Source organism: Cuculus canorus, chromosome 33 (assembly GCF_017976375.1).
Source record: "Cuculus canorus isolate bCucCan1 chromosome 33, bCucCan1.pri, whole genome shotgun sequence".
NCBI classification, from domain to species: Eukaryota; Metazoa; Chordata; class Aves; order Cuculiformes; family Cuculidae; genus Cuculus; species Cuculus canorus.
Window position 1 is genome coordinate 1,051,420 of NC_071433.1, and position 26,599 is coordinate 1,078,018.

Here is a 26,599-nt window from a genome sequence, read left to right on the forward strand (position 1 = left end):
CCCCCAAACCCCCATTGCCCCCCATCACCCCATCACCTCTATTGCCCCACATCACCCCCAAACCCCCATTGTCCCCCATCACCCCCAGACCCCCCATCACACCCATCACCCATTGACCCCCATTGACCCCATCATCCATTGACCCCCATCACCCATTGACGCCATCACCCCCATTGCCCCCCATCACCCCCCATCTCCCATTGACCCCCATTGCCTCCCATTGCCCCCATCACCCCCATTGCCCCCCATCACCCCCAGACCCCCATCACCCCCATTGACTCATCACCCATTGACCCCCATTGCCCCCCATTGACCCCATCACTTCCATCACCCATTGACCCCCATTGACCCCCATTGACTCCCATTGATCCCCATTGACCCCCATTGACCCCCATCACCCATTGACCCCCATTGACTCCCATTGATCCCCATTGACCCCCATTGACCCCATCACCCATTGACCCCCATTGCCCCCATTGACCCCCATCACTTCCATCACCCATTGACCCCCATTGACTCCCATTGATCCCCATTGACCCCCATTGACCCCATCACCTATTGACCCCCATTGCCCCCATTGACCCCCATCACTTCCATCACCCATTGACCCCCATCACCCATTGACCCCCATTGACTCCCATTGACCCCATTGACCCCCATTGACTCCATCACCCATTGACTCCCATTGATCCCCATTGACCCCCATTGACCCCATCACCCATTGACCCCATCGCCCCCATCACCCCCTCCTCCCTGCCCCCCCAATTGCCCCCATTGCCCCCCATGGCCCCCCCCCACCCACGCCCCCCCCCCTTTTTCCGCAGACTTTGACCCCTCGGCCGCCACCGAGAAGAAGCGGACGGTCTATCAGATGGCGCTGAGTATGGGGGGGTGGGGGGGGTCTGGGGGGGTTTTGGGGGGGTTATGGGGGGGATATGAGCTGCAATGAGGGGATCTGGGGGGGTTATCGGGGGCAATGGGGGAGTTTTGGGGGGGTTTTGGGGGGGTTATGGGGGGCTTATGGGGGGATATGAGGTGCAATGAGGGGATCTGGGGGGGTTATGGGGGGGTTTTGGGGGGGTTATGGGGTGCAGTGGGGGTGTGGGAGGGGGCTATGGGGGGCAATGGGGGGTTGTGAGGGGGTTATGGGGGGGTTATGGGGTGCAGGGGGGGCTATGGGGGGGATATGAGGTGCAATGAGGGGGTCTGGGGGGGTTATGGGGGGCAATGGGGGGTTGTGGGGGAGTTATGGGGGGGTTATGGGGTGCAGGGGGGGTTATGGGGGGGATATGAGCTGCAATGAGGGGATCTGGGGGGGCTATGGGGGGCAATGGGGGAGTTTTGGGGGGGTTATGGGGTGCAGGGGGGGTTATGGGGGGATATGAGCTGCAATGAGGGGGTCTGGGGGGGCTATGGGGGGCAATAGGGGGGGTTATGGGGTGCAGGGGGGGATATGGGGGGATATGAGCTGCAATGAGGGGGTCTGGGGGGGTTATGGGGTGCAGTGGGGGTTATGGGGGGGCTATGGGGTACAGGAGGGTTATGGGGGGCTATGGGGTGTAGTGGGGGGGTTATGGGGGGCAATGGGGGGTTTATGGGGTGCAGTGGGGGTTATGGGGTGCTATGGGGCACTATGGGGTGCAGTGGGGGGGTTATGGGGTGCAATGGGGTTTATGGGGTGCAGTGGGGGGGTTATGGGGTGCAATGGGGATTATGGGGTGCAGGGGGGGTTATGAGTCGCTATGGGGCGCTATGGGGCGCAGGGGGGATTATGTGTCGCTATGGGGCGCTATGGGGTGCAGGGGGGGTTATGGGGTGCAGGGGAGTTATGTGTCGCTATGGGGCGCTATGGGGTGCAGGGGGGGGTTATGGGGCGCTATGGGGCGCTATGGGGCGCTATGGGGTGCAGGGGGGATTATGTGGCGCTAGGGGGCACTATGGGGTGCAGGGGGGGTTATGGGGTGCAGTGGGGGTTATGGGTCGCGATGGGGCGCTATGGGGTGCAAGGGAGGTTATAGGGTGCAGGAGGGTTATGGGGCGCTTTGGGGCGCTATGGGGCGCTATGGGGCGCAGGGGGGATTATGTGTCGCTATGGGGCGCTATGGGGTGCAAGGGAGGTTATAGGGTGCGGGGGGGTTATGGGGCGCTTTGGGGCGCTATGGGGCGCTATGGGGTGCAGGGGGGGTTATGGGGTGCAGGGGGGGTTATGGGTCGCTATGGGGCGCTATGGGGTGCAGTGGGGGTTATGTGCCGCTATGGGGCGCTGTGGGTCGCTATGGGGTGCAGGGGGGGTTATGGGGTGCAGTGGGGGTTATGTGCCGCTATGGGGCGCTGTGGGGCACTATGGGGTGCAGGGGGGGTTATGGGGTGCAGGGGGCGCTGTGGGTCGCTATGGGGTGCAGGGGGGGTTATGGGGCGCTATGGGGCGCTATGGGTCGCTATGGGGCGCTATGGGGTGCGGTCCCCCCCCAGATAAGCTGGATGAGATCCTGGCAGCCGCTCAGCAGAGCATCAGCGCGGGGGAGGGGCCGGGACCCCCCCTGCCCCCCCTCAGCAAAGGGCGCCCCAAAGGCTTCTTCGGCACCGAGGTGGGGGGGGGGGCAAAAAATGGGGGGGGGGGGGGCAAAAAATGGGGGGGAGGCCAAAAATGGGGGGGGGCAAAAATGGGGGGGGAGAAATGGGGGGGGCAAAAATGGGGGGGAGAAATGGGGGGAGAAATGGGGGGGGCGGAAATGGGGGGGAAAAAAATGGGGGGGCAGAAATGGGGGGGCAGAAATGGGGGGGAAAAAAATGGGGGGGCAGAAATGGGGGGGCAAAAAGGGGGGGGAGAAGTGGGGGGGAAAAATGGGGGGGCAGAAAATGGGGAGGGAGAAATGGGGGGGGAGAAATGGGGGGGTGGAAATGGGGGGGCAAAAAAATGGGGGGGCAAAAAATGGGGGGGAGAAATGGGGGGAGAAATGGGGGGGAGAAATGGGGGGGAGAAATGGGGGGGCAAAAAAATGGGGGGGCAGAAATGGGGGAAATGGGGGGGCAGAAATGGGGGGGCAGAAAATGGGGGGGCAGAAAGGGGGGGTAGAAATGGGGGGGCAGAAATGGGGGGGCAAAAAATGGGGGGGCAGAAATGGGGGGGCAGAAATAGGGGGGGCAGAAATGGGGGGGAGAAATGGGGGGGCAGAAATGGGGGGGGCAGAAAATGGGGGGGCAGAAATGAGGGGGGGGTCCCAAAAATTGAGGGGGGGGGTCCCTTAGGCTTGGGGGGGGGGTCCCCAAAAATGGGCGGGGGGGGGTCAGAAAATAGTGGGGGGGGGTCCCAAAAATTGGGGGGGGGTCCTTTGGGGGGGGAGGGTCCCCAGAAATGAGGGGGGGCTGACAGGAGGTCTCAAAAATGGGGGGACCCCCCCTGACCCCCCCCCTTCTTCCTTTTTTTTTGCCCCCCCCCCAGACCCCCTTTGAGGCTCATCGCATGGGGGGGGGCGGCTTCGATCGCCCCTTTTTACCCCCCGGACCCCCCCATGGGCTGATGCTGCGCCAGAAATCCATCGGTGGGTGCTTGGGGGGGGGGACCCCCAAATTTTGGGGGGGTCACCCACCCTTAATTATGCGGGGGGGGGACCCTCAAAGTGAGGGGGAGAACCCTCAGTTTAGGGGGGGGCACCCAATGATAAGGGGGGGGCAGAGATAGGGGGGGACCCCCAAATTAAGGGGGGGTCTCTCATTTTTTTTGGGGAGTGGGGGCTCCCCCAGACCCCTGAACCCCCATTTTTGGGGTCTCTGCCCCCCCCAAAAATCCCCCTCCATCCCCCTTTTATTTTTTGGGGGGGGGGTCCCCCCAAAATGCCTGAACCCCCTTTCTGGGGGGGTATCTGGGGGGGGCTTTTGGGGGGGCTTTGACGGGGGGGGAGTATTTTTGGGGGTCTTTGGGGGGGTGTAGTATTTTTGGGGGTTCCTGACCCCCCCTTTCCTCCCCCCCCCCCCCCCCAGATGCCCCCTGGGTCCTATTTTGGGGGGTTTTGATGGATTTGGGGGGGTTTGGGGGGGTCTTTATTACCTTTAATGGATTCCATTTACCTTTTTGGGGGGGTTATTCTTTTTTGGGGTTCCTGACCCCCCCTTTTCCCCCCCCCAAGTGCCCCCTGGGACCCATTTCGGGGGGGCTTTGGGGGGGGTTGATGGCTTTTGGGGGGTTCTGATGGCTTTTGGGGGGCTCCGATGCCTCTCTTTTACCTTTAATGCATTCCATTTACCTTTTTTGGGGGGGTTATTATTTTTTGGGGTTCCTGACCCCCCCTTTCCCCCCCATTTCCCCCCCCCAGGTCCTATTTTTGAGGGGTTTTAATGGGTTTCAATGACTTTCGATGGCTTTTGGGGGGCTTTGGTGCCTCATTATTACCTTTAATGCATTCCATTTACCTTTTTTGGGGGGGTTATTCATTTTTGGGGTTCCTGACCCCCCCTTTTCCCCCCATTTCCCCCCCCAGGTCCTATTTTTGATGGCTTTTAATAGATTTCAATGGGTTTTAATGGGTTTCGATGGCTTTTGGGGGGCTTTAATGGATTCTCTTTCCCTTTTGGGGGGGTTTATTGGTTTTGGGGTTCCTGAACCCCCCTTTTCCCCCCCATTTCCCCCCCCCCAGGTCCTATTTTTGATGTGTTTCAATGGATTTCAATGGCTTTTAATGGGTTTCAATGGCTTTTGGGGGGCTTTGGTGCCTCATTATTACCTTTAATGGATTCCATTTCCCTTTTGGGGGGGTTTATTGGTTTTGGGGTTCCTGACCCCCCCTTTTTCCCCCCCCCAGGTCCCATTTTTTGGGGGTTTTAATGGGTTTCAATGGCTTTTGATGGCTTTTGGGGGGTTTCGATGGCTTTTCGGGGGCTTTAATGGATTCTCTTTCCCTTTTGGGGGGGTTTATTGGTTTTGGGGTTCCTGACCCCCCCCTTTTCCCCCCCCCCTTTTCAGGTGCCCCCGAGGAAGAGAAGCCCTATTTGGTCCCCCCCAGCGGTCGTTTCAGCCGAAGCCTCTCCGTTCCGGGCTCGGATGAGATCCCCCCCCCCCCCAACCACCTCCCCCCCGGACCCCCCTTACGGACCCCCCCCCCCCACCTTTAGGCTCCGTCACCCCTCGAGGAGGCCCTGGGGGGGGCTCTGTTCCAAGTGGGGGTTCAGGGGGGGTCCCCATCCCCCCCCCCCCCCCTTGGCGCCTTTACAACTTCGCGACTCGCGGAGGGGGTCCTTCGCCCTCTTCAATTGGGGGCGTCGCGGGGGGTCCCCCAAAACCCCTTCGCCGAAAGGGCCCTTTGGTCAAACAAACTAAAGTGGAAGAAGGTGGGGGGGGAGGAGGATCTGGGGGGGTCCCGGGGGTTATTTCGGGGGACAAAAGCTCCATCTCCATCCCCACCATCGTGGTCAAAGCGCCGTCGACGAGCAGCAGCGGTCGCAGCAGCCGCGGCAGCAGCGTCGAAGCCGATGTAACGGCCCCAACGAGCGCCCTCGGAGGGGGGTCCCCCCCAGATTTAACCCCTCCTTCTGGGGCTCCCCCACCTTCCCCAGTCCCTCCCAGTTTAGATTTCACCTCCCAGTTCGGCGCCGCCCTGGTGGGGGCCGCGAGGCGCGAGTGGAGCGGTGGCGGCGACGCCGCGCGCCGACGTTCGACGCTTTTCCTCTCCACCGAAGAAGACGACGAAGGTCTTGGGGGGATCCCTTCGCCCCAACAACAGCGATTGAGGCACTCCAAAAGCATCGATGAAGCCATGTTCGCCGCCGCCGCCGCCGACGTCTTCCCGACGCGCACTTACCGCGCCGCCAAAACCGCCGCCGCCGGCAGCGCCTTCAGCAGCGTCGCCGCGGCCGCCGCTGCACCCATGCACCCAACGGCGCCATCGATGCACCCAACATCACCGATGCACCCAACAGCGTCATCGATGCACCCAACGGCGTCATCGATGCACCCAACGGCGCCATCGATGCACCCAACGGCGGCGCCGATGCACCCAACGGCGCCATCGATGCACCCAACGGCATCGCCGATGCACCCAACAGCATCATCGATGCACCCAACGTCGCCGATGCACCCAACATCGCCATCGATGCACCCAACAGCGCCATCGATGCACCCAACGTCGCCACCGATGCACCCAACGTCGCCGCCCATGCACCCAACGGCGCCGCCCATGCACCCGACGGCCATGACCTCGCTGCACGGCGCCGCGTCGCCGCTGCGCTCCTCGTTGCACGCCGGCTGCAAGAGCTTAGCGGCGCTGCAAGCCGCCACCATGCCGTTGCAATCCGGCGGCGGCGGCGTGTTGGCGGCGTTGCAACCCTTGCAAGCCGGGCTCGCCGCTTTGCAGCCAGGATTGGGCCCTTTACCGCCGCCGCCGCCTCCCTTGCAGCTCGCGGGGGGTCCTTTACATTTAGGGGTCACCGTCCCGGCGTCGCCATCGGGCGTCGCGTCTTTGCAGCTGAGCGGTGCGGGGGTGCAATTAAGCGGAGGGTCGTTACCGTTGGGGGGTCCGAGCGCCGCCGCCACCGCAACGCCACCGTTGCGCAAAGTCAGCACTTCATCGTTACCCCCTCTCGGTCACCCCAAAGCGCCACCACCACCACCAGCGCCCCCTTGTGGCAGCCCCCGGCGTAGCAGTCGCCCTACGTCGCCCATCGATGTGTGGGGCGGCGGCGAAGCGCGGTTGGAGTTGCGCGTTCGCTTCGCCGAAGGCGGTGGTGGTGGTGTTGGTGGTGGTGGTTCAGGGGGGCTTTTATCGTTACCCCCTCCGGCGCCGTCGGTGGACGGCGACGAAGAGCTGCTGTTGGCGGAGCCGCTCCCGCCGCCGTTGGAGTTCGCCAACAGCTTCGACGGCGCCGAAGGCGCTCCCGTCGCCGACTCGACGGCCTCGAGCCTCACCTCCTACGACAGCGAAGTGGCCACGCTCACGCAAGGGGGGGGGGCAGAAAGCCGGCGAGGAGGGGTCCCAGGGGTCCCCGGGGTGGCGGCGGCGACGGCGGCGGCGACGGCGGCGACGGCGGCGGCGATGACGGCGGTGGGCGAAGGCGGCGACGCCGTCACCGATTCGGGGATCGAGGAGGTCGACAGCCGTAGCAGCAGCGATCACCCCCCCGAGGGAGGCGAAGGGCCCCCCCAGTACGGTCCTTTGGGAGACGGCGCGGAGAGAGCGCGCGGCCGAGCGCGAGGAGGAGGAGGAGGGGGACGAAGGATGGAGGCCTGGGATGGCGCCGCCATGGCGGCCGTGTGGCCGAGGGCTGCGGCGGAGGCGCCTTTCGGACGGCACAGGTGAGGGGCGGGTGTTGCACCCGTTGCACCCATTGCACCCATTGCACCCATTGCAGCCTTTGCACCCATTGCACCCATTGCACCCATTGCACCCATTGCACTCATTGCAGCCATTGCACCCATTACACCCATTACACCCATTACACCCATTGCACCCATTGCAGCCATTACACCCATTACACCCATTGCACCCATTACACCCATTACACCCATTGCACCCATTGCAGCCATTGCACCCATTGCACCCATTACACCCATTGCACCCATTGCACCCATTACACCCATTACACCCATTGCACCCATTGCACCCATTGCACCCATTGCAGCCATTGCACCCATTACACCCATTACACCCATTACACCCATTGCACCCATTGCAGCCATTGCACCCATTGCACCCATTACACCCATTGCACCCATTGCACCCATTACACCCATTACACCCATTGCACCCATTGCACCCATTGCACCCATTGCAGCCATTGCACCCAATACACCCATTGCACCCATTGCACCCATGGCACCCATGGCAGCCATTGCACCCATTACACCCATTGCAGCCATTACACTCATTGCACCCATTGCACCCATTGCACCCATTGCACCCATTGCACTCATTGCACCCATTGCACCCATTACACCCATGGATTAAAGGAAGACTCTGCACCCACTGCAGCCGTTGCATGGATTTGGGGGGGTTTTGGGGGGGCCCTGCACGTTGCAGCCACTGCAGCCGTTGCAGCCGTTGCAGCCGTTGCATGCATTGGGGGGGGGGTTTTGTTGCAGCCGCTGCAGCCGCCGCACTCACCGCATGCGCCGCAGCCTTTGCACCACGTGCTCGTTGTTGCAGCTGTTGCATGGATTTGGGGGTGGGGGTAGAATTGGGGGGAGGAGGGGGAGGGGGGGTGGTGCATTGCAGCCCTTCAGCCCCTCCATCTCCCCTCATTAATTGCCCCCATTAATTAAAGCCATCACACACTGAAAGCCATCGCCCATTGAGCCCCATTGAACCCCATTGACCTCCATTGACGCCATTGACCTCCATTGATGCCATTGACCCCCATGACCTCCATTGACCTCCATTGACGCCATTGACCGCCATTGACCCCCATTGACCTCCATTGACACCATTGACCCCCATTGACCTCCATTGACTTCCATTGACGCCATTGACCGCCATTGATCCCCATTGACCTCCACTGACGCCATTGACCGCCATTGATCCCCATTGACCTCCACTGACACCATTGACCCCCATTACCCCCACTGACGCCATTGACCCCCATTGACCTCCACTGACGCCATTGACCCCCATTACCCCCACTGACGCCATTGATCCCCATTGACCTCCATTGATGCCATTGACCCTCATTACCCCCATTGAGCCCCACTGAGCCCATTGACCCCCATCGCCCATTGACCCCCACTGACACCCTTTGACCTCATCACCCATTGAGCCCCACTGAGCCCATCACCCACTGATCCTCATTGACCCCCATCACTCCCATCACCCATTGACCCCATCGCCCCCACTGACCCCATCATCCTCATCACCCATTGACCCCCATCACCCATTGACCCCCATTGACCCCCATCACCCATTGACCCCCATTGACCGCCATCGACCCCATTGACTCCATCACCAATTGAACCCCATTGACGCCCATCACCCCCATTGACCCCCATCTCCCATTGACTCCCATTGACTCCCATCACCCATTGACCCCCATTGACTCCCATTGACTCCATCACCCATTGACCCCCATTGACCCCATTGACCCCCATCGCCCCCAATCGCCCCCCACCCCCCCACTAACCCCTTCCCCCTCCCCACAGGCTCCCCGACTCCCCCGTGCCCCCTCTCCCCTCCACTAAACCACCAAACCCCCTCCCTCCTCCTCCGCCGCCGCCGCCCTCTTTCCCAACTGGCCCCCCCCCAAACCTGGGGGGCTGAGCCCCACAGCCGCTGGGGACCTGGACGTGCGCCCTTGTCTCCGCCGTGCCCCGAGTGCCCCCCAACACCCCCATTGACCCCCATCATCCCCATCGCCCATTGACCACCATTGACCCCATCATCCCTATTGACGCCAATCACCCATTTACCCCCATTGACCGCCATTGACCCCATCACCCATTGACCCCCATTGACTCCCATTGACCCCATCTCCCATTGACCCCCATTGACCCCCATTGACCCTCATCTCCCATTGATCCCCATTGACTCCATCACCCATTGACTCCCATTGACCCCCATTGACCCCATCACCCATTGACCCCCATTGACTCCCATTGACCCCATCTCCCATTGATCCCCATTGACCCCCATTGACCCTCATCTCCCATTGATCCCCATTGACTCCATCACCCATTGACCCCCATCATCCCCATTGACCCCCTTCACCCATTGACCCCCATTGACCCTCATCTCCCATTGACCCCCATTGACCCCCATTGACTCCATCACCCATTGACCCCCATTGACTCCATCACCCATTGACCCCCATCATCCCCATTGACCCCATCTCCCATTGACCCCCATTGACCCCCATTGACTCCATCACCCATTGACCCCCATTGACCCCCATTGACCCTCATCTCCCATTGACACCCATTGACCCCCATTGACTCCATCACCCATTGACCCCCATTGACCCCCATTGACCCCCATTGACGCCCATCGCCCCCCATTGACCCCAATCGCCCCCCACTCCCCCACTAACCCCTTCCCCCTCCCCACAGGCTCCCCGACTCCCCCGCGCCCCCTCTCTCCTCCACCAAACCCCCTCCCTCCTCCTCCTCCGCCGCCGCCGCCGCCCTCTTTCCCAACTGGCCCCCACCCAAACCTGGGGGGCTGAGCCCCACAGCCACTGGTGACCTGGACGTGCGCCCCCCTCTCCGCCGCGCCCCGAGTGCCCCTCAACATCCCCATTGACCCCCATCATCCCCATCGTCCATTGACCCCATCACCCCTATTGACGCCAATCACCCATTGACCCCCATTGACTCTCATTGACCCCCATTGACTCCATCACCCATTGACCCCCATCATCCCCATTGACTCCATCTCCCATTGATCCCCATTGATCCCCATTGACCCTCATCTCCCATTGACCCCCATTGACTCCATCACCCATTGACCCCCATTGACCCCATCTCCCATTGACCCCCATTGACCCCATCTCCCATTGACCCTCATTGACCCCCCTTGACTCCATCACCCATTGACCCCCATTGACCCCATCTCCCATTGATCCCCATTGACCCCCATTGACTCCATCAGCCATTGACCCCCATTGACTCCATCACCCATTGACCCCCATTGACCCCCATTGACCCCCATTGACTCCATCTCCCATTGACCCCCATTGACTCCCATTGACCCCCATTGACTCCATCACCCATTGACCCCCATCATCCCCATTGACTCCATCTCCCATTGACCCCCATTGACCCCATCTCCCATTGACCCCATTGACCCCCCATTGACTCCATCTCCCATTGACCCCCATTGACCCCCATTGACTCCATCTCCCATTGACCCCCATTGACCCCATCTCCCATTGACCCCATTGACCCCCATTGACTCCATCTCCCATTGACCCCCATTGATCCCCATTGACCCCCATTGACCCTCATCACCCATTGACCCCCATTGACCCCCATTGACCCCAATCCCCCCCCACCCCCCCACTAACCCCTTCCCCCTCCCCACAGGCTCCCCGACTCCCCCGCGCCCCCTCTCTCCTCCACCAAACCCCCTCCCTCCTCCTCCTCCTCCGCCGCCGCCCTCTTTCCCAACTGGCCCCCCCCCAAACCTGGGGGGCTGAGCCCCACAGCCGCTGGCGACCTGGACGTGCGCCCCCCTCTCCGCCACGCCCCGAGTGCCCCCCAACACCCCCATTGACCCCCATCATCCCCATCTCCCATTGACCACCATTGACCCCCATTGACTCCATCACCCATTGACCCCCATTGACCCCCATTGACTCCCATTGACCCCTATTGACTCCACCACTCATTGAGCCCCATTGACTCCCATTGACCCCCATTGACTCCATCACCCATTGACCCCCATTGACTCCCATTGACCCCTATTGACTCCACCACTCATTGACCCCCATTAACCCCCATTGACCCCCATTGACTCCATCACCCATTGACCCCCATTGACCCCATCTCCCATTGATCCCCATTGACCCCCATTGACCCTCATCTCCCATTGACCCCCATTGACCCCATCACCCATTGACCCCCATCATCCCCATTGACCCTATCTCCCATTGACCCCCATTGACCCCCATTGACCCTCATCTCCCATTGACCCCCATTGACTCCCATTGACCCCCATCGCCCCCCATCGCCCCCCACCCCCCCACTAACCCCTTCCCCCTCCCCACAGGCTCCCCGACTCCCCCGCGCCCCCTCTCTCCTCCACCAAACCCCCTCCCTCCTCCTCCGCCGCCGCCGCCGCCGCCGCCCTCTTTCCCAACTGGCCCCCCCCCAAACCTGGGGGGCTGAGCCCCATAGCCGCTGGCGACCTGGACGTGCGCCCCCCTCTCCGCCGCGCCCCGAGTGCCCCCCAACACCCCCATTGACCCCCATCATCCCCATCTCCCATTGACCACCATTGACCCCCATTGACTCCATCACCCATTGACCCCCATTGACTCCCATTGACCCCCATTGACCCCATCTCCCATTGATCCCCATTGACCCCCATTGACCCTCATCTCCCATTGACCCCCATTGACTCCATCACCCATTGACCCCCATTGACCCCCATTGACTCCATCTCCCATTGACCCCCATTGACCCCCATCTCCCATTGACCCCCATCATCCCCATTGACCCCATCTCCCATTGACCCCCATCATCCCCATTGACTCCATCTCCCATTGACCCCCATTGACCCCATCTCCCATTGACCCCATTGACCCCCATTGACTCCATCAGCCATTGACCCCCATTGACTCCATCTCCCATTGACCCCCATTGACCCCATCTCCCATTGACCCCCATTGACCCCCTTGACTCCATCACCCATTGACCCCCATTGACCCGATCTCCCATTGACCCCCATTGACCCCCATTGACTCCATCTCCCATTGATCCCCATTGACCCCCATTGACCCTCATCTCCCATTGACCCCCATTGACTCCATCACCCATTGACCCCCATTGACTCCCATTGACCCCCATTGACTCCAACACCCATTGATCCCCATTGACCCCCATTGACCCCATCTCCCATTGATCCCCATTGACCCTCATCTCCCATTGACCCCCATTGACCCCATCACCCATTGACCCCCATTGACTCCCATCTCCCATTGATCCCCATTGACTCCCATTGACCCTCATCTCCCATTGACCCCCATTGACCCCCATTGACCCCCATTGACCCCCATCGCCCCCACCCCCCCCACTAACCCCTTCCCCCTCCCCACAGGCTCCCCGACTCCCCCGCGCCCCCTCTCTCCTCCACCAAACCCCCTCCCTCCTCCTCCTCCGCCGCCGCTGCCGCCGCCCTCTTTCCCAACTGGCCCCCCCCCAAACCTGGGGGGCTGAGCCCCACAGCCGCTGGCGACCTGGACGTGCGCCCCCCTCTCCGCCGCGCCCCGAGTCCTTCCACTCTGCCGAGCGAACGCCGTGGGAGCCCCGCGCCCCGTCCGGCGTCGCTTCCATCCCTCCCCGCGACGCCTCTTTACGGCGGATTCTTGGAGCTCCGCGGTGCTCCGACGCCTTTTGGAGAACTCCCTCCGAGTCGTTCGCTTTCGCCGACGCGTCCTCCACCTCCGCCGCCTCCGGATAAACCGTTCGGAGCCAAACCTTTGGCTTTTTGGAGCAAATTCGACGTGGCCGATTGGTTGGAGTATTTGAACTTGGGGGAACACCGCGCTCGGTTCTTGCACAACGAGATCGATGGGTCCCACCTGCCCTCCCTCACCAAGGAGGACTACATCGACCTCGGCGTCACCCGCGTCGGGCACCGAATGAACATCGACCGCGCCCTCAAGCTCTTCTTGGAGAGGTGATGGTGCCCGGGGGGGCTCCGGAGAGGAGGTGGTGGGGAAGGGGGGGAAGGGGTGGAAAAAGTGGGGGAGTCCTTCGTTCTCCCTCTTTTTCCGCGGTGTAAACCCCCCCCCCCCTCAAAAATCAGCCCTTGGGGAGGAGGAGGAGGAGGAGGAGGGGGAGGGCTGTGGGGGATGGACCGCGGGAATGGGGATGCGCGGAGGGAGAGGAGGGAGGGGAGGGGGAGAGGCGGGAGAGGAGAGGTGGATGTGCAACGGGAGCGATGTGTGCAAAGGGATGTGGGTGTGCAATGGAATGGACACATGCAAAGGGACATGGGTGTGCAACAAAAGCAACGTGTGCAAAGGGATGTGGATGTGCAACGGGAGCGACGTGTGCAAAGGGACACAGATGTGCAATGGGATGGACATGTGCAAAGGGACGTGGGCGTGCAACGGGAGCGATGTGTGCAAAGGGATGTGGGCGTGCGACAAGAGCGACGTGTGCAAAGGGACGTGGATGTGCAATGGGATCAACGTGTGCAAAGGGACATGGATGTGCAATGGGATCAACACATGCAAAGGGATGTGGGTGTGCAACGGGAGCGACGTGTGCAAAGGGACACAGATGTGCAATGGAATGGACATGTGCAAAGGGATGCAGGCGTGCAACGGGATGGACATGTGCAACAAGATGTGGATGTGCAACGGGAGCAACACATGCAAAGGGACTTGGGTGTGCAATGGGATCAACGTGTGCAAAGGGACATAGATGTGCAATGGGATCAACACGTGCAAAGGGACATGGATGTGCAAGAAGAGCAAAGTGTGCAACAAGACATGGATGTGCAATGGAATCGACGTGTGCAAAGGGATGTAGACGTGCAACAAAAGCAATGTGTGCAAGAAGAGGTGGACGTGCAATGGGATCCACGTGTGCAAAGGGATGTGGATGTGCAACAAAAGCAATGCGTGCAAGAAGAGGTGGACGTGCAATGGGATCAATGTGTGCAAAGGGATGTGGATGTGCAATGGGAGCAACACATGCAAAGGGACATGGATGTGCAAGAAGAGCAACGTGTGCAAAGGGACGTGGATGTGCAATGGGAGCAATGTGTGCAAAGGGATGTGGACATGCAACAAGAGCGATGTGTGCAAAGGGATGTGGACGTGCAACAAAAGCCATGTGTGCAACAAGAGGTGGATGTGCAATGGGATCAACGTGTGCAAAGGGACACAGATGTGCAATGGGATCAACACGTGCAAAGGGATGTGGACGTGCAACAAGAACAATGTGTGCAAGAAGATGTGGACGTGCAATGCGATCAACGTGTGCAAAGGGACACAGATGTGCAATGGGATGGACATATGCAAAGGGACGTGGATGTGCAAGAAGAGCAACGTGTGCAAGAAGAGGTGGATGTGCAATGGGATGGACACGTGCAACAGGACATGGATGTGCAACAGCAGCTGCAAGAGGGGGTGGGCGTGCAAGAGGATACGGGTGTGCAACGGGATAGGAGTGTGCAACGTCACCGAGAGCAGGATGCGCCGCAGGAGGTGGGCGTGCAACAGGACTTGGGCGTGCAACGGGACGTGCAACAGTGTCTGAGCGTGCAATGGGCCGTGCAGCAGCCGCGGGGCGGGGAATAGGCGTGCAAAAGGAATGTGGGCGTGCAAAGGGGGCGCGCGAGGGGCACCAAGACCTGACCCCCGGGATCCTCCTCTCCCTCCCCCCCCTCTCAGGGCACACGCGTGTGCAAGGATGGGCTCCATCTTCCCCTGCTCCTTCCCCACCCACCCCCTTGCACACTCTCCCTGTGTCCTTGGACACACACCCCCCATTGCACACTCCCCCTCTTTGCACACTCAACCCCTTTGCACACACACCGCCCATTGCACACTCCCCCTTTGCACACTCACCCCTCACACCCCCGTGTACACCCCCATTTGCACACACACTCCTCCTTTGCACACTCACCCTTTGCACACACACTCCCCTTTGCACACTCACCCCTCACTCCCTTTGCACACTCACTCACCCCTTTGCACACTCACCCCTTTTGCACACTCACTCCTCCCTTCGCACACACACTCACACTCCCCCTCTGCCCCCCCCCATTTGCACACTCCCCCCTCCTCCCCCCTCCCCTCCCCCTCCCCCTTGCACACTCGCCCCTCCCCCCCCGCATGGCCCCTCCCCCCCCCCCCCGCGGCCTCGGCCGTATCTCTAAAAGGGCTCTCGAGTCGCGCCTCGCCCCTCCCCTTCTCCCCCTTTCGCCACGCCCCCTTTCCCCTTCGCCACGCCCCCTTTCCCCTTCACCACGCCCCCTCTCCCTTGGCCCCCTTCGCTCCGCCACCTCTCCCTTGGCCACGGCCTCTCTCCTCTGACCACGCCCCCTCTCCCCTGACCACGCCCCCTCTCCCCTGGCCACGCCCCCTCTCCCTTTGGCCACGCCCCCTCCCCCCCCTCGAGGCAACGACCGCTCACTCGAATGTCTTCCAGCCGCCCCTCCCCCCTTCCGGAGCCCCTCAATGGGGGGGGGGGGGGGGGGGGGGAGGGGCCCCCCCATATACACTGTGACCCCAAAGAGGGGGGGGGGGGGAAAATAGCCTCTTAATTACCCCTTACAGGGCTTAATTAGCCCCTCCTAGGGCTTCATTACCCCCCCCACAGGGATTAATTACCCCCCCCAGGGCTTAATTACCCCTCCCCAGGGATTAATTACCCCTCCCCAGGGATTAATTACCCCACACAGGGATTAATTACCCCCCCCCCAGGGCTTAATTACCCCCCTAGGCCCTTAATTATCCCCCCACCAGGGATTAATTACCCCCCCACAGGGCTTAATTATCCTCCCTTAGGGCGTAATTACCCCTCCCCCGGGTTTAATTGCCCCCCCCCGGGCTTAATTACCCCCCCTAAGGGATTAATTACCCCCCCTAAGGGATTAATTACCCCTCCCAAGGGATTAATTACCCCCCCAGGGCTTAATTACCCTCTTTCAGGGCTTAATTACCCCTCTCCAGGGCTTCAATTCCCCCCCCCGGACTTAATTACCCCCCCCCGGGTTTAATTACCCCCCCATGGGGCATTAATTACCCCCTCTCCGTTAATTGCCCCCCTCCCCCGAGGTGCCCCTCCCCCCCTTCTAGCCCCTCCCCCCCCCCGCGCTGCCCCTCCCCCCGCTGTGCCCCTCCCCCCCCCCCCCCCGTGTAAAAACGATCGCTGTAATTAATGAAGTCATTAATTGGTGGATTTGCAAATAGAGACGAGCGGGGAGAGCGGATCCTGAGTGTGTAAAATGGGGGGGGGTGGGTGTGCAAATGGGGGTGCAAAGGGAGGGGTGAGGGTGCAAATGGGGGTGCAAAGGGGTGAGGGTGCAAATGGGGGTGCAAAGGGTGGGGGTGAGGGTGCAAAGGGAGGGATGAGTGTGCAAATGGGGGTGCAAAGGGGGGAGTGTGCAAAGGGGGAGTGCAAAGGGAGTGCATCTCAAGCCACGCCCCCTTTCACACCCCAACGGTTAAAGCCACGCCCCCAAAGCCACGCCTACCGAAGCCACACCCACACAAGCCACGCCCATCTCAAGCACCGCCACGCTCTGCATGTGAAGCCACGCCCCCATATAAGCCACGCCCACGTCAAACCACGCCCACTCAGCCGCACTTCGCCTGGCCACGCCCACAGGACCCCCCCCATCCAGGGCATAACCCATGCCCCCACCTGGCCCCGCCCCCGAGCGTAAGCCACGCCCCTTCTGTCTGGCCAGCACTATGTGGCTCTGTCCATCAATGCAAGCCACGCCCCCTCCTTGCCCAGCCCCGAGTGTAAGCCACGCCCCCCGCACTATGTGGCTCTGCCCATCAATGCAAGCCACGCCCCCTCCTGCCCCCGCCTCGAGTTTTAGCCACGCCCCTTTTGCCCAGGCAGTACTGGGGCTCTGTGCATCCCTGCAAGCCACGCCCCCTCCTGGCCCCGCCCCTCGAGAGTAAGCCACGCCCCTTCTGTCTGGCCAGCACTATGCGGCTCTGTCCATCAATGCAAGCCACGCCCCCTCCTTGCCCAGCCCCGAGTGTAAGCCACGCCCCCCACACTATGTGGTTCTGCCCATCAATGCAAGCCACGCCCCCTCCTAGCCCCGCCTCGCGTTTAAGCCCCGCCCCTTTTGTCTTGCCAGTACTGTGACTGTCCATCACTGCAAGCCACGCCCCCTCCTGGCCACGCCCCCCGAGCATAAGCCACACCCCTTCTACCTAGCCAGCACTATGTGGCTCTGCCCGTCAATGCAAGCCACGCCCCTTCCTGGCCCCGCCTCCGAGTTGAAACCACGCCCACAACTCAGCCACGCCCCTTTTCTGCTGGCTCCACCCATTCCTCCCCCCAATATAGAGACGGGGGGGTGGGGTCACACGAGTTTATTCACAGCCCCCACCCCGTGATGGGAGGGGGGAATTTGGGGGAGAGGGGGGGAATTGGGGGGGGTCTCACCTGCCCCCCGTCCCCCCCCCACCCCCCGCTCCGCCTCCCCCCACCCCCTGTGCCCCCCCCGCGTCGGGGGCTCCGGACATCATCAGGAAGAGGACGATGGGGACGATGTACATCCACTGTGGGGGGGGGAAGGAGATGGGGGGGGTCACCCCAAGAATGGGGAGTGAGACACCCCCAATTCCACACCGCCCCCCCAAGAGCAAAGGGTGCGGTATGGGTTGGAGGGAATTTGGGGGGCACAGAGGGGGATTTGGGGGGGCAAAGAGGGGTTTGGGAGGAATGGGGGGGCCGTGAGGGAAATTTGGGGGGCACAGAGGGGGATTTGGGGGGCACAGAGGAGGTTGGAGGGAATTTTGGGGGGCAGTGAGGGGAATTTGGGGGGCACAGAGAGAGGTTTGGGGGGCACAGAGGGGGATTTGGGGGTCACAGAGGAGGATATGGGGGTGCAAAGGGGAGATCTGGGAGGTTTGGGGGGCACAGAGGAGGATTTGGGGGGCAAAGAGGGGGATTTGGGGGGCACAGAAGGGGATATGGGGGTGCAAGGGGGAGATCTGGGAGGTTTGGGGGGCACAGAGGAGGATTTGGGGGGCAAAGAGGGGGATTTGGGGGGCACAGAAGGGGATATGGGGGTGCAAGGGGGAGATCTGGGAGGTTTGGGGGGCACAGAGAGGGATTTGGGGGGCACAGAGGGGGATTTGGGGAGGTAAAGGGGAGATCTGGGAGGTTTGGGGGCCACAGAGGGGGATTTGGGGGGCACAGAGGGGGATTTGGGGAGGTAAAGGGGAGATCTGGGAGGTTTGGGGGCCACAGAGGGGGATTTGGGGGGCACAGAGGGGGATTTGGGGGGGCAAGGGGGAGATCTGGGAGGTTTAGGGGTCACAGAGGGGGATTTGGGGGGAATGGGGGGGCAGTGAGGGGAATTTCGGGGGCACAGAGGAGGATTTGGGGGGCACAGAGGGCGTTGGAGGGAGTTTGGGGGGCACAGAGGGGGATTTGGGGAGGTAAGGGGGAGATTTGGGAGGTTTGGGGGGCACAGAGAGGGATTTGGGGGGACAGAGGGGGTTGGAGGGAATTTGGGGGGCACAGAGGGGCATTTGGGGGGGACAGGGGGGGATTTGGGGAGGATCTGAGGGTTCTGGGGGTCCCTGGGGGGATATGGAGGGGTTTTGGGGCGACCTTGGGATATTTTGGGGGGGGTTGAGGGATATTTGGGGGAACACAGGAGGGGTTACAGAGTCTGGAGGAGGTTTGGGGGGGTCCTGGGGGGGGTTTTGGGGGTTCCCAGGGTTTTGGGGGTGTCTCAAGGTTCTGGGGTTCCCTGGGGAGGGGTTTTGGGGGGACCTCAGGATATTTTGAGGGGGGGTTGAGGGAAATTTGGGGGACACAGGAGGGATTAAAGGGTTTGGGTGAGGTTTGGGGGGTCCTGGGGGGGGTTTTGGGGGTTCCCGGGGATTTTGAGGGGGGTCTCAGGATTTTGGGGTTCCCGGGGGGGGTTTTGGGGGGACCTCAGGATATTTTGAGGGGGGGTTGAGGAAAATTTGGGGGAACACAGGAGGGATTAAAGGGTTTGGGTGAGGTTTGGGGGGGTCCTGGGTGGGGGGTTGGGGGGGTCCCAGGATTTTGGGGGTTCCCAAGGTTTTGGGGGGGGTTCTCGGGATTTTGGGGGGGTCCATTTTTGGGGGTGTCCGTACGTATTTAGCGAAGAAGGATTTCTGCTCCTGGGGGTTCCGGGCGCGCTGCGCCTGCTCCTGCTCCAGGTGGCGGATAAAGGCCGCTGTCTCCGGGCTGGGGGGGGGTAAAATTTGGGGGGGGGGGGCACCCCAAAACCTGCCCACAGCCCCCCCTATCCCCAGGACCCCCCAAACCAACCAACAATGTCCCCTCTGTCTGTCCCCAATACTCACAGGACCCCCAAATGTCCCCTCTGTGTGACCCCACACATCACCAAGAGACACCCCAAAAATGTGCCCCCCCACCCCAGACAGGGGAACCCCCAAATGCACCCCCCCAGCACCCATGGGACCCCCCAAATGTCCCCCCCAGCACCCATGGGACACCCCAAATGTCACCCATGTGTCCTCCCATCACCCATGGGACCCCCCCAAATGTCCCCCCAGCACCCATGGGACCCCCAAATGTCCCCCACAGCACCCATGGGACCCCCAAATGTCACCCATGTGTCCCCTCCAGCACCCATGGGACCCCCAATTGTCCCCCAGCACCCATGGGACCCCCCAAATGTCCCCCCCAGCACCCATGGGACCCCCCCAAATGTCCCCCCCAGCACCCATGGGACCCCCCAAATGTCACCCATGTGTCCCCCCCCAGCACCCATGGGACCCCCCCAAATGCCACCCCCAGCACCCATGGAACCCCCCAAATGTCCCTCCCAGCACCCATGGGACCCCCCAAATGTCCCCCCCCAGCACCCATAGGACCCCCCAAATGTCACCCATGTGTCCCCCCCCAGCACCCATGGGACCCCCAAATGCCCCCCCAGCACCCATGGGACCCCCCAAATGTCCCCCCCCATCACCCATGGGACCCCCCCAAATGTCACCCATGTGCCCCCCCCAGCACCCATGGGACCCCCCAAATGTCACCCATGTCCCCCCCCAGCACCCACGGGAACCCCAAATGTCCCCCCCCAGCACCCATGGGAACCCCAAATGTCCCCCCCAGCACTCATGGGACCCCCAAATGTCACCCATGTGTCCCCTCAGCACCCATGGGACCCCCAAATATCCCTCCCAGCACCCATGGGACCCCCCAAATGTCCCCCATGTGTCCCCCCAGCACCCATGGGACCCCCAAAATGCCCCCCCCAGCACCCATGGGACCCCCAAATGTCCCCCCCAGCACCCATGTGACCCACAAATACCCCCCCAAAGCACCCATGGGACCCCCCAAATGTCCCCAGTACCCATGGGACCCCCCAAATGCCCCCCCAGCAGTCATGGGACCCCCAATTGTCCCCCCCCAGCACCCATGGGACCCCCCAAATGCCCCCCCATGTCTCCCAGCACCCATGGGACCCCCCAAATGTCCCCCCAGTACCCATGGGACCCCCAAATGTCCCCCCCATCACCCATGGGACCCCCCAAATGTCACCCATGTGTCCTCCCAGCACCCATGGGAACCCCCAAAAGCCCCATCGTGTCCCCCATTGTGTCCCCAAGTCCCCCATTGTGTCCCCAAGTCCCCAAGAGGTCCCCAAGAGGTCCCCGTGTCCCCAAAAGGTCCCCATGTCCCCCACTCACGTGGCAACGGCCACCTCAGGGCCACCAAAGCATTGAAGACCTCCAGGTCAACGTCCTCCATTGTGTCCCCATCGTGTCCCCACATCCCCCTTTGTGTCCCCAAGTCCCCAAGAGGTCCCCAAGAGGTCCCCAAGTCCCCAAGAGGTCCCCATGTCCCCCCCGTGTCCCCCACTCACGCGGCAGCAGCTGCCTCAGAGCCACCAAAGCATAGAAGACCTCCAGGTCGACGTCCTCCATGGTGTCCCTCATTGTGTCCCCAAGTCCCCCATCGTGTCCCCAAGTCCCCAAGAGGTCCCCAAGTCCCCAAGAGGTCCCCATGTCCCCCCCGGTGTCCCCCACTCACGTGGCAACGGCCACCTCAGGGCCACCAAAACATTGAAGACCTCCAGGTCAACGTCCTCCATTGTGTCCCTCATCGTGTCCCCAAGTCCCCAAGAGGTCCCCAAGAGGTCCCCGTGTCCCCAAGAGGTCCCCATGTTCCCCCCGTGTCCCCCACTCATGCGGCAGCGGCCGCCTCAGAGCCACCAAAGCATTGAAGACCTCCAGGTCAACGTCCTCCATTGTGTCCCCATTGTGTCCCCATGTCCCCCATCGTGTCCCCAAGAGGTCCCCAAGAGGTCCCCAAGTCCCCAAGAGGTCCCCATGTCCCCAAGAGGTCCCCGTGTCCCCCCCGGTGTCCCCCACTCACGTGGCGGCGGGCAGCGGCTGCCTCAAAGCCACGGAAGTGTTGAAGCTCTCCAGGTCGGCGTCGTCCACGTGGTGACCGTGACACGTCCCCGGCACGGCCACCAACGCCACGGCCACCACGTTACCGGCGACGTCCACGTGGAGCGTCAGCTGCTCCGAGAGGCGCGACTCCAGCAGCGAGCACTGCGGGGACAGCGGGGACATCGTGGGGGACACGGGGACATCGTGGGGGACACGGGGGGACAGCGATGGAGAGACAATGGGGACGTGGGGGGACAGCGATGGAGAGGGACAATGGGGACATGGGGGACATTGGGGGGACAAAGGGACATGGGGGGACAGTGATGGAGAGACAATGGGGACATGGGGGGACAGTGATGGAGAGGGACAATGGGGACACGGGGGGACAGCGATGGAGAGGGACAATGGGGACGTGGGGGGACAGTGATGGAGAGGGACAATGGGGACGTGAGGACATTGGTTATGGGGGGACAGAGATGGAGAGGGACAATGGGGACATGGGGGGACAGTGATAGAGAGGGACAATGGGGACATGGGGAGACAGTGATGGAGAGGGACAATGGGGACATGGGGGGACAGTGATGGAGAGACAATGGGGGGACAGTGATGGAGAGGGACAATGGGGACATTGGGGGACAGTGATGGAGAGGGACAATGGGGACGTGGGGGGACAGTGATGGAGAGGGACAATGGGGGGACAGTGATGGAGAGGGACAATGGGGACATGGGGGGACAGTGATGGAGAGGAACAATGGGGACATGGGGGGACAGTGATGGAGAGGGACAATGGGGGGACAGCGATGGAGAGGGACAATGGGGACATGGGGGGACAGTGATGGAGAGGGACAATGGGGACATGGGGGGACAGTGATGGAGAGGGACAATGGGGGGACAGCGATGGAGAGGGACAATGGGGACATAGGGACACAGCGATGGAGAGGGACAATGGGGACGTGGGGGGACAGTGATGGAGAGACAATGGGGACATGGGGGGACAGTGATGGAGAGGAACAATGGGGACATGGGGGGACAGTGATGGAGAGGAACAATGGGGACATGGGGGGACAGTGATGGAGAGGGACAATGGGGACGTGGAGGGACAGCGATGGAGAGGGACAATGGGGACGTGAGGACATTGGTTATGGGGGACAAAGGGACATGGGGGGACAGCGATGGAGAGGGACAATGGGGACATGGGGACACAGCGATGGAGAGGGACAATGGGGACATGGGGGGCAGTGATGGGGAGGGACAATGGGGGGACAGTGATGGAGAGGGACAATGGGGACATGGGGGGACAGTGATGGAGAAGGACAATGGGGGGACAGTGATGGAAAGGGACAATGGGGACATTGGGGGGACAGTGATGGAGAGGGACAATGGGGGGACAGTGATGGAGAGGGACAATGGGGGGACAGCGATGGAGAGGGACAATGGGGACGTGGGGGGACAGTGATGGAGAGGGACAATGGGGACAGTGATGGAGAGGGACAATGGGGGACAGTGATGGAGAGGGACAATGGGGACATGGGGGGACAGCGATGGAGAGGGACAATGGGGACACGGGGGGACAGTGATGGAGGGGGACAATGGGGACATGGGGGGACAGTAATGGAGATGGACAATGGGAAGACAGTGATGGAGAGGACAACGGGGGGACAGCGATGGAGAGGGACAATGGGGACATGGGGGGCAGTGATGGAGAGGACAATGGGGACGTGGGGGGACAGTGAGGGAGAGGGACAATGGGGGGACAGCGATGGAGAGGGACAATGGGGGGACAGTAATGGAGAAAGACAATGGGGACGTGGGGGGACAGTGATGGAGAGGGACAATGGGGACATTGGGGGACATTGGGGGGACAAAGGGACATGGGGGGACAGTGATGGAGAGGGACAATGGGGACGTGGGGGGACAGCAAGGGGGGACAGCCCCATAGGAGCCCCCCAGGAGGCATTTTGGGGTCCCGGGAGCCCCCCAGGAAGGATTTGGGGGTCCCAGGAGCCCCCCAGGAAGGATTTGGGGTACACAGAGCCCCCCAGGAAGGATTTGGGGGTCCCAGGAGCCCCCCAGGAAGGATTTGGGGTACACAGAGCCCCCCAGGAAGGATTTGGGGGTCCCAGGAGCCCCCCAGGAAGGATTTTGGGGTACACAGAGCCCCCCAGGAAGGATTTGGGGGTCCCGAGAGCCCCAAAGGAGCCCCCTAGGAAGGATTTTGGGGTACGTGGAGCCCCCCCGGAAGGATTTTGGGGTACACGGAGCCCCCCAGGAAGGATTTGGGGGTCCTTCTCACCGCTCGGATGAAGGAAGTAACAAACTCAGTGCTCTCCTCTCCGGGCGCCGACGGTTTCCGAGGGATACGGATGCGGTAAAGCCCATCTCGAACCGCCACCTCCTGCCACGAAGTGTGTGTGTGGGGACACAATGACACCCCAATTTTTTTACCCTGAACCCCCAAAAAAAGCTCAGAGCCCCCCCCCAAAAAACCAAACCCGGAGTTGGATGCGTTCGTCCTCGCCGAGTGGTCGCTGCGTGAGCGTCAGAGCGGGTTCGGAGCCGGGGGTCCAGAGGAGTGACCCCCGTTTTCGGAATCTGGGGGTGTCATCTGGGGGGGGACACAGAGTGAGAGAAATATTTTGGGGTGTCCCTTCCTATTTTACATAGGAGCCCCCCAAAAATCCACTCACCGAGCTCAAAGGAATGCTCCAAAGGTAATGAAACGCTGCAGGGATCGGCGTCACCGGGCTGGAAGGGGTTAAAAAGGGGGGGGCAAAAGGGGGTGGAGGGGGGTCAGGGGGGGGATATTGGGGTGCTTTGGGGGGGGGGACCCCAAAATAAATGGGATCTATAGGGCCAAAATGGGGAAATCCCTCCGCAAAAGGGGATAGGGAAGGAAAAAAAGCCCTAAAAATGGGGTGTTGGTTCCACTCCCCCCCAAAAAAAAGAAGGATTTGGGGGTCCCCCAAAAAAAAAGAGGGATTTGGGAGTCCCCCCAATAAAAAAGAGGGATTTGGGGTTTGTCCCTCCCAAAATGAGAGGGATTTGGGGTTCGTCCCCCCCCAAAAAAGAGGGATTTGGGGTTCATCCCCCCCAAAAAAGAGGGATTTGGGGTTCATTCCCCCCAAAAAAAGAGGGATTTGGGGTTCGTCCCCCCCAAAAAAGAGGGATTTGGGAGCCAATTAACGCCCTCCCTCTCACATATTAATGACCCCACAGCCAATTAACCCCCTCCCTCTCGCATATTAATGAGCCCACAGCCAATTAACCCCCTCCCTCTCACATATTAATGACCCCACAGCCAATTAGCCCCCTCCCTCTTGCATATTAATGAGCCCAGAGCCAATTAACCCCCTCCCTCTCACATATTAATGACCCCAAAGCCAATTAACCCCCTCCCTCTCGCATATTAATGAGCCCAAAGCCAATTAACCCCCTCCCTCTCACATATTAATGACCCCACAGCCAATTAACCCCCTCCCTCTCGCATATTAATGACCTCAGAGCCAATTAACCCCCTCCCTCTCGCATATTAATGACCCCACAGCCAATTAACCCCCTCCGTCTCGCATATTAATGAGCCCACAGCCAATTAACCCCCTCCCTCTTGCATATTAATGACCCCACAGCCAATTAACGCCCTCCCTCTCGCATATTAATGAGCCCAGAGGCAATTAACCCCCTCCCTCTCGCATATTAATGAGCCCAGAGCCAATTAACCCCCTCCCTCTCGCATATTAATGAGCCCACAGCCAATTAACCCCCTCCCTCTCGCATATTAATGACCCCACAGCCAATTAACCCCCTCCCTCTCGCATATTAATGAGCCCACAGCCAATTAACCCCCTCCCTCTCGCATATTAATGACCTCAGAGCCAATTAACCCCCTCCCTCTCGCATATTAATGACCCCACAGCCAATTAACCCCCTCCCTCTCGCATATTAATGAGCCCACAGCCAATTAAACCCCCCCCCGGGCCTCACCCTCGTCCCGGGGCCTCCGCGGCAGTTCCCGCCGCCCCCGAACGCCGCCGCCGCTCCGAGCAGCAGCGACAGGAGCGCCACCGCCGCCGCCATCTTGGCGCGGGGCACGACGGGACGGAGGGGCGTGGCCAAAGGTAGAGGCCAATGGGGGAGCGGCGGAGAGCGAAGGGGCGTGGCCAAGGGGGAGGCGCGGGGCCAATGGGGAGCGGCGGAGAGCGAAGGGGCGTGGCCAAGGGGAGAGGCGGGGCCAATATGGAGGTGGAGAGAGAAGGGGCGGGGCCAAAGGGAGGCGCGGGGCCAATGGGGAGCGGCGGAGAGCGAAGGGGCGTGGCCAAGGCAGTGAGGCGCGGGGCAGGAGGGGGCGTGGTCAAAAGTGGCCATAAGGAATTTGGGGTTCCTGGGGAGCCCCTCAGGAAGGATTTGGGGCCCCCCTGAAGGAATTTGGAGTGCGAGGAGCGCCCCCCACCCCCGCCTTAGGAATTGGGGGTCTCAGAAGCCCTTCCCTGGGGGGGGAGGGGGGAATCAGTTTCAGTGACCAATGGGAAGAGGCGGGGGGCGGGGCTAAGAGAGCACGCGGCCAATGGGGAACGGCAGGGCGTGGTCAAATAAGGGGGCGTGGCCAAGAGGGGAAGAAGCGCGGCCATTGGGCAGCGGCGTATCGGCGAGGGGGCGTGGCCAAGGGAAGGGGGCGTGTCTAAGCACGGTGTGGTGGTCACGTGCATTTTCCCGCCCTCTACGGCGCGCGAAGGCGCGGGCGCCATCTTGGCTCGTGTGGGCGCCATTTTGAGCGGCGGCAGCGGAGGCTCCGTGTGTCCCCCCCCCCCGGTGTCCCCGTTGTCTGTGTGTGTGTCACCCCCCGGTGTGT

At 61.5% G+C, this 26,599-nt stretch overlaps 2 protein-coding genes across 2 annotated transcripts in view; one reads left to right on the forward strand and one right to left on the reverse strand.

The window, feature by feature from the left end:
- Nucleotides 1-13,342, forward strand: part of SHANK1 (SH3 and multiple ankyrin repeat domains 1) — a 59,067-nt gene extending 45,725 nt beyond the window's left edge. The window contains 8 exon segments of the mRNA XM_054052300.1: nucleotides 825-881; nucleotides 2,473-2,588; nucleotides 3,443-3,542; nucleotides 4,961-5,065; nucleotides 5,551-5,863; nucleotides 5,914-6,548; nucleotides 6,607-7,285; nucleotides 12,735-13,342. Coding sequence (XP_053908275.1) covers nucleotides 825-881; nucleotides 2,473-2,588; nucleotides 3,443-3,542; nucleotides 4,961-5,065; nucleotides 5,551-5,863; nucleotides 5,914-6,548; nucleotides 6,607-7,285; nucleotides 12,735-13,320 — 2,591 coding nt within the window. The 3' untranslated portion in view covers nucleotides 13,321-13,342.
- Nucleotides 13,343-17,781: 4,439 nt separating this feature from the next.
- Nucleotides 17,782-25,852, reverse strand: EMC10 (ER membrane protein complex subunit 10). The gene is made up of 7 exons (XM_054052345.1): nucleotides 25,735-25,852; nucleotides 24,441-24,498; nucleotides 24,246-24,358; nucleotides 24,047-24,148; nucleotides 21,734-21,915; nucleotides 19,477-19,570; nucleotides 17,782-17,901 (listed from the first exon to the last, which is right to left on the reverse strand). Exons 1-7 carry the CDS (start codon nucleotides 25,825-25,827, stop codon nucleotides 17,782-17,784), a joined length of 762 nt encoding a protein of 253 aa, XP_053908320.1. The 5' UTR covers nucleotides 25,828-25,852.
- Between the last annotated feature and the right edge of the window lie 747 nt (nucleotides 25,853-26,599).

What these genes read in the sequence shown, in the direction of transcription:
- EMC10 (XM_054052345.1), bottom strand. Translation starts at nt 25,827, where the DNA reads ATGGCGGCGGCGGTGGCGCTCCTGTCGCTGCTGCTCGGAGCGGCGGCG. An exon ending in CAGCCGCTGCCCGCCGCCAC is followed by an intron (nt 19,571 to 21,733) that starts GTGAGTGGGGGA and finishes ACCCCCCCCCAG; the next exon opens with CCCGGAGACAGCGGCCTTTA. An exon ending in AATCCTTCTTCGCTAAATAC is followed by an intron (nt 17,902 to 19,476) that starts GTACGGACACCC and finishes CCCCCCCCACAG; the next exon opens with TGGATGTACATCGTCCCCAT.